The 8291-nt window shown below is 36.1% G+C and overlaps 1 protein-coding gene across 1 annotated transcript; it reads left to right on the forward strand.

Annotated features, from left to right (window-relative positions):
* The first annotated feature begins 2745 nt into the window (after positions 1–2745).
* LOC112192762 (protein NUCLEAR FUSION DEFECTIVE 4) lies at positions 2746–4895 on the forward strand. The gene has a single exon (XM_024332630.2). It carries the CDS (start codon positions 2896–2898, stop codon positions 4696–4698), a length of 1803 nt encoding a protein of 600 aa, XP_024188398.1. The 5' UTR covers positions 2746–2895; the 3' UTR covers positions 4699–4895.
* Positions 4896–8291: the final 3396 nt, after the last annotated feature.

An 8291-nucleotide genomic window follows, 5' to 3' on the forward strand; every position in this document is an offset into this window, starting at 1 on the left:
TTAGCAAACTCATTATTATCATTCATTGTTTTACAATTGAAAATGAACTTTACAATATTAAGAAGTTTATACACATTCTTTTTGAATGAATAAACCTAAAAATTTATTGAAATAGGGACAATGAGCATGATTTTCATCCAGTATTGAAATAAACAATTTTAAATTTGTTTTTACAATTGAAATATAAACTTTACATTTTCGAACCTAATATAAAGAACATTATAACACTTCATCAGTCATCTCGACTAGCACTTTGCAATGTAGTCTTCAAAAATCTCGCAACTACTAGTGCCCTGCATGTTGTGATTCCTTATACAATTGCAAATTACCTTCATGGATATATTTCAAAGGTAAAACTCTATTAGGATTTACATACATATATCCAAAATATATTATCTAAATTATAGGTATATTAATTGTTAATACTATAGGTTATGGAATAAACAACCTATGATATAGAGTCACACAAATAATTTAAAACTACAAAAACAAACATCTAGCTAAATCATAGGTATTACATATTAAAGCAATCCAAGTATCTGGTAATTAGAAACAACGATTCTATTTTGAAGGAATGAAACTAAGTTATGTACCAGATTCATAAATTGAAATTTCTAATTACTAAAAATCCATCCAATTCAAGCTTTACATAAAATCAAGAGATTGACAAAGATATTATACTAAAGAAATCTGATGAATAAGTAATTTGAATTATGAATATGATATATGTACCTATTTGAAAGAAAGTCTCTAACCCATAAGAAAATGATGAAATAAACCTCATGAATAGGTCGTTTGAAATCATATGCAACTTTGTGAAAGGTCTCCATCCAAAGAAAAAATGACGAATGAATTCACTAGCTTCTATATATAGGAAGAACATACCAAAAATTCATCATTATATGATAATAATGAGATTAATGTATACACCAAAAATTAAGTACTGATAAAAACCTAAAGTACTGAAGGTAATATCAACAATAACGACAATCAAACTCCATAATATTTGCTGAGTGGTGCTAGAGACACCAAATTTTTTTACAAAATTTTAATCCCAAATGATGTGGCCTTTGCCACATCATTAGTTTGTGTTGATGTAATTATCAACTAACAAATTAAGCAAATTTCCCTTTTAAGGTAAATTGTTATTTCATATTCTCGTTTAGGAAAAAAGTCTTTAATTATTTTTATTAAAATGATTGAAAAATCATGTCAAATTAATTCCTAAAACGTCAAGCAAAACTCAACATTTCTTTTATGAATTACCATAAAAATTGATCGGTTTATGCATGTTTATGTTTGATAGGTTTAGCCCTTTAGGGTTTGATGAAAAAATATACATTTTCATTAGTGAGCAACTTAGACTAAGAATATAATCTTAAAATAGTGTAAAAAAAAAAAAAAAAAAAGCATCCAGAGAACAACTGTGATTTTTTTTTCCCATCGTTGCAAGTATAATATTGTTGATGAACTTCTAAGTGAGAAAAAGAACAGTGGCGATGTGGTACAATTAAGAAATGGCTAGAAGTGGATGAGTATTGACTTTAATTGGAATTTATGTTAATTGTTTTTCTTAAAGAAATGAATATTTTGAAGACAGATTGAAAATATAAAATCAAAAGTAATGATGTGTCATCTGCCACGTCATTTGGGATCCAAAATTTGGTATACGATTTTGGGATCTCAAGCATTTTCCATATTTGCTAGATGATTTTGACTATTAATCCTATTTAATAGGTGAATAGGGAATTTGATAGTGGCAGCTTTAGTAATTCTTAACAACATTATGTTTTAATATTTATATATTTAATAGGTTTTTTATTTTATTTTGAATAAACTTAATTAATTGGTTTGGGTGTATATTAAAACAGTACTCTTATGGATAAGTTTATTCTAAAAGAGGTGTGTGAATTTGGGTGTAGAATCAAATTCCCCTTAAAAGAAAGAAAATTTACAGGAAATATGTAACCTCTCTCCAAAGTAAGAAAGTCATGTTAAATATCTTTGCATCAATATGACAATATATAACTCACGAAGATTAGAGAATTGCGTGTCCGATAAATGATAAAACAAAAATATAACGTATAAGTGAATAGTTAACTATGAATTACATTGAGGACAAAATACGACATCTAATAAAGTGGTCAAATTTAGAAAAATGTTATTTTATAACAATGGTAGATTAGTAATGTTGCAACATTATTAGATATCAATAAAAATATCATTTCTACTAAAAAAAAAAAAGGTGTGAGGGCAAATATTAATTATATTTGCATTAATATTACAATATAATCAGGTAACAACCTTATAATCGTGAGAACTTATAGCTCTAGTGGATAATTTTTTTGTTTTTTTTTTCATGACTGAAATCTCATTTTCTACCCTACTTCCCACATACTATCACTCATGAAAAATTAAAAGATGATTGTCAACTTCTTTTTAGAGTTTGTGGTGACAAAAGTAGGCCGCAATAGCTTATTAAGGTTTTACTTAGAGACTCCTCTGTGGCTGTAATCCTTCATAATAATTCTATGAAATGTTATTAGAGAGAGAGAGAGATCGAGAGAGTGATATTTTTTTTTTTTGGGTCAAGAAACACGAAATGTTTGCTTGTAGTTTGATAACCTTAATTTGATGTCACCTGCACTTGTATCCGCTAGTCATCAATTCTGTATTTTTGTAGTTTTGTCTACACATGCTTCAAAAGATACGGGAGATTGCACTCTTTAAATCTCCACCAGTGCACCTTATCTCCTACCGGCCAGAAAAGCTTTCCTCCATTCCTTGAGGCAAGTCAACTAGCTAGTCAACCTGAAACACCTCTTGGGCCAAATCTCTGTTATAAATATAGGCACTCGGTGTTAGACATCTTTGTCCAGAACAAAACTCGAAAAAATGGTGGCGGCAGAGTTTAGTTCTGGTGCTTTTGGCTCCACGGAAATGAGAAGCTTTGGGTTGCAAGTACTCCGTGGACGATGGTTCATGTTGTTTGCTTCAATGCTAATCCTCTCCGTGGCCGGAGCAACCTACATGTTTGCTCTCTACTCCAATGAAGTCAAAATCTCTTTGGGCTATGACCAAACAACACTCAATCTCCTAAGCTTCTTCAAGGACTTGGGAGGCAATGTCGGAATCATAGCTGGTCTAGTTAACGAAGTCACAGCTCCATGGGTGGTGCTTTTAATCGGTTCAGTCATGAACTTTTTCGGTTACTTCATGATCTGGCTAGCTGTCACTGGTCGAACCTCGAAACCACGCGTGTGGCAGATGTGTTTGTACATTTGCTTAGGTGCAAATTCTCAGACTTTCTCAAACACAGGAGCTGTGGTGAGCTGTGTGAAGAACTTTCCTTCTAGTAGAGGAAGTGTTTTGGGGCTTTTGAAGGGACTTGTTGGTTTGAGTGGTGCTATTATCACGCAGCTCTACCGTGCTTTCTATGGAGATCACTCCAAGGCTTTGATTTTACTAATTGCTTGGCTTCCGGCTGCTGTTTCGATTGTGTTTCTTCCCATCATTCGTTTGATCAAGATCGTTAGACAGCCAAATGAGCTCAGGATTTTCTACAATCTTCTTTACTGTACTCTCGGACTAGCTGGATTTCTCATGGCTTTGATTATCATGCAGCACAAGCTGAATTTTTCTAGAATTTGTTACATTGGAGGTGCTTCAGTTGTGCTTATACTACTCTTTCTTCCAATCGCGGTTGTTATAATCGAAGAATTCAAGCTCTGGAAGACGAAAATCAAAGCCGTGAATGAGCCAATTCAGCTCAAAGTAGTAGCTGAAAATCCAGCTCCTGCTGAATTAGTACCTGTTGCAACTCCACAAACCCAGCAGAAGCATAAATCTTGCTTGCAAACCGTCTTCAAGCCGCCCGTTAGAGGTGAGGATTACTCGATTTTGCAAGCACTTTTTAGCATTGACATGTTGATCTTGATCATTGTTACAATCTGTGGTGTTGGAGGTACCTTAACCGCAATTGATAATCTCGGTCAGATTGGGAGCTCATTAGGCTACCCAACTGACAGCATTAGCACTTTCATATCTCTGGTAAGCATATGGAACTACCTTGGAAGAGTTACTTCTGGCTTTTCTTCAGAAGCCCTTTTGAAGAAGTACAAATTCCCAAGACCACTTATGCTCACTCTAGTGCTTCTCTTATCATGTGTTGGCCATCTCCTAATAGCGTTCGGGGTCCCCAACTCTCTCTACTTTTCTTCTGTGATTATTGGGTTCTGTTTTGGAGCTCAATGGCCATTGATTTTTGCCATCATTTCTGAACTCTTTGGCCTCAAGTACTATGCCACCTTAATCAATTTTGGTGGTGCTGCTAGCCCTATTGGGGCTTATATCCTCAATGTGAAAGTGGCTGGAAACTTGTATGATGCAGCGGCTTTGAAGCAACTACAGGCTTTGGGGAAGACTAGGAAAGAAGGACAAGACTTAACTTGTGTAGGAGTGGAATGTTACAAATTGGCTTTCATCATAATTGCTGCTGTGGCATTGTTTGGGAGCCTTGTTTCATTTATTTTGGTGATCAGAACAAGAAAATTCTACCAAAGTGATATTTACAAGAAGTTCAGAGAGGAAGCTGAGGCAGCGGAAGCAGATTTCACTCGAGGTGTTGTTGGTGCCGGTACTTCAAGCTCATCAAAAGCAGCACAAGGACCAGAGGCAGACTTGGATTCAAAAACATAGTTCAGGGGAAAACAAATAAGTAGCTAGCTGCTCTATGATTCCCTGATTGTTCAGAATGCACCATACTAGTGGTGTTCTTGTAACTTTGATGATGCAGTGATGCAGTGATGCAATTATGTACAAAGCTTTGTCTAAATTAATGATATAATGGCTCTGGTAATTGTGCTTTAATTGCCATTTAAAAGCAATAATTTCAATCATATTCTGATTCATTTTCCAGTTTTGTTTTTTTGGAACTCTTTTAGATCAATCCAAAACTAACCCTCAAATTATTTAGATCAATCTAAAACTCACCCTCAAATGATTGCAAAGTTTGCATATTGTTGACCAAGGCCCTGTACCAAATTTGCTTTGTCATTTCCTCGTTGGATTCATGTGGGTATTATACTACATGAGGTATGAAATCTTAGTGGAGAAGAATAGATACCAAAATCCAAAGTTGGGTCCTGACCAGATATGAATGCTGGCCTGTCTGCACGTATTAGCTTACTTCAGGAACTTGCCAGTTAGCTTGAATAAACCTCTGCACAGCTTATTCGATCTCTTATCCCATCAGCCTCCAAACCTCCTTCAACTTGTGCACATACCTCCAACTTCATATCATTTTCCAATTCTTCTTTCTTATTTAATTTCTCGGTTCATGTAGGACTAAATACGGATAAATGTCATACAAATATCTCGTACGTATCAGAGAAGTGTTGGCATAATTTTGGTACCTATTGGTCAATGGTTGAATGACCTAAATACCTCTTTTTGCGGGCAGTAGAACTAACGTTCTCACTTCTCCGTTGAGACTTTTTTCAACTCAAAATAACTAAAGAGGCCAAGACAACTAGCAAGAGATGCTGCGGGCCTGCAAATAACTAAAGACTGATCAACTCGTACGTTCCAAATATGAGTTGATGGTCCAACTCCACCGCAAGGCGAGGAAATGAAAGACGTAATCCCTCAAGTTCATTCGTCTGTGGTACCAAATTTTCTGCACACGACAAGGCATGTTTGGTGCAATCATGGGTTTTGACGTTTGGCAAAAGTTGTGGTGTACTTTGGTGGAATGGACTACAGGAGGTATCGCAATAATGCCTGGACACATCAATAGTTGCGGCGCTTTTAAATTTTAATTCCTGGGTTGTGGTATGATTCTTGTGCCTGCTGCTTACCAGTTTATCATGTCATCAATGAAATGAATATTCAACAATGTCATTTTCTGGGGCTCAAACTCAAAGTGCCTCAAGTTCTAGCTAGTACAACCACACACCACCAAGCCACCAAATAATGCAAGGCAGGTAAACAGCCCTAGATTGCGTATCTATGAACAATTCAATCTTGTGTTCTAGATCCATTCGATCTTTCATATCCTAACCGGCTTGGAATTTGACTCATTTTCGGTACAGCAAATAATTTTTCTGTTAGAAGTCTCATTTCAAAATTTGTGTGTGGTTTTTCTTGCATATGCTAAGTGGTGCAGAAGGGCCGAGAGGGCAGTTTATAGAGCAGTTAGAGGAGCTCCAAATTAAAGTTCCCGAAAAGGTTAAACTCTTCTGTAGGTTGCAACGAGAGGAGCAAGACTCAATGGCTGCCTCTGTACCATTGATTTTTGGAGTTCTTAGGATAGTAGGTGGGGAATGTGGGATGTGGGGGGAATGTGGGATGTCTTTGCTTAAGACTTGGAATTTAACATTGGGTGGGTGCTGTGGAGAAAATCAAAATGGGTGCTACTATTGTCACCCTTTGAAGTAGGTGGGAATGTGGGATGTCTTTGCTTAAGAGACTTGGTACTTAACATTGGGTGGGACCGGTGGGTGCTATGGAGAAAATCAAAATGAGTGCTATTATTGTCACCTTTTGAATTTTTTTTTTGTTTTTAAAGGAAAGATGATAAGTTTTATTAAGTGCGATACAAATGCATCAAAAGAAAACAATAAAACAAAACAGAATGCACAAGCGTATCTTAAATTTTTTTAGGAGAAAATATTTCAAACAGTACCCGAACTTAGGCCGACTTCTAACTTCAGTACCTGACTATACAAAATTATTACTTTGGTACCCCAAATTTGAAGCTCGACCCAATAATGGTACACGCCGCCCATCACAGCGTTAAGTGTTTGCTACGTGGCAAACCATGAGGGCCCTCAAAATATGCCACGTGGTTAGTTAGTTAACGCAGTGATGGACGACGTGTACCATTCTTGGGTCGAACTTCAAACTTGGGGTACCAAAGTGATAGTTTTGCATAGTCAGGTACTGAAGTTAAGAATGAGCCTTAGTTCGGGTACCATTTGTAACATTTTTTTTTTATTTCACCCTCTGCATGGTCTCCACTAAATTCGAGTAATATGATTGACTCAGACCGCCATATACCAACGTCACGTGGTACTCCGAAACCACAAAATAATTTCTCCTAACTCATACCCTTGATTAGTGGCATCATTCTTATGTCACAGTTTAATTCGCAAATTAATATAGGAACTGTACGTATAGCATTTGGTCTTAAGTCCTAGCCTAGTCCTAGCAGCCTTGGGACTCACTCTTTTATTCCTTTTACGAAACCAGTAATATTTCTTACTAGAATTGCCAACCTTTTCAGTCCGGGGCACTCAAATTAGTTGCTCTTTCTCCTTTAATTCTTTTTCTCAAAATTCAGGTCCAGTCTCTCTTTGTTTAGTACTCATGGCTCAGAGACATCTCATACTGCTTTTCTTTCTCACAATGGCAGTCTCCAAGGGCGCCGGTGTTCATAGAGCTGGTGATTCTAATGGGCGGATAGCAGGTGTTGATTACACCAAGTGGAGTTCAACGAAAGACCTTCCACGTCCGATCCCGACACCTAGCCGCGCCACACCTAATGGAGGTTCTCTTCCAGCTTCTCAACCCGATATGACGTTATTAACGTCAACACCGAGCGGCGCTACTCTAACTCTCGGTTCTTCCATGTTTTGCATGTTTTGATTGGCTTTCTTTGTTTATTTTTTATTTTTTGCAACTTTATGCTTAATCAACTTTACATTTGGGTATCAGATGCCAACTAATCTAAGTTTCAAATTTTATTTTGCTGCTTGTAGCCCAAAATAGAGGGAGAATCAACATTGCAACCCAGCCCAAAATTAAAACTGAAAATTGCAAGATCAAACAAGGGTTCTTCCTTCAGTAGAAATTTGCAGCTATGCGGTTTGAGTGTCATTGTTTTGATCTTTGTGTTGAAAACTCTTTAGATGATTTATACCTCTGATCTTAAGCATATACAAATTATATTAACCACTTACTTTATTCTCACGAAGAACATTAGTAAAAGTAAGTATAGGTGGTACTTAAATTTATTTCTTAATTTACTCTAATGCCTTAAAATATCATCACAAAAAATTGTTGATATACAACATCAAACAATGTTTTATGAACTACAGTTAATGAGAGAAATATATCGAGAATGGGAAATGTTTTTATTGACATAGTTATAGAACTTTCTCTCAATATAAATGTTGCAACGGTCAATCTGATCCCGAACCAACCTGTATATTAGGATAAAAATCTGTGACTAAAGAAGCACATAAAATGTGAACATATTAGAAGATCATACTCACAGAAATTAAGGACTG

The sequence above is a fragment of the Rosa chinensis genome, chromosome 3 (assembly GCF_002994745.2).
Source record: "Rosa chinensis cultivar Old Blush chromosome 3, RchiOBHm-V2, whole genome shotgun sequence".
NCBI lineage: Eukaryota > Viridiplantae > Streptophyta > Magnoliopsida > Rosales > Rosaceae > Rosa > Rosa chinensis.

Coding starts and splice junctions, on each gene's coding strand:
- LOC112192762 (XM_024332630.2), top strand. CDS start 2,896: ATGGTGGCGGCAGAGTTTAGTTCTGGTGCTTTTGGCTCCACGGAAATG.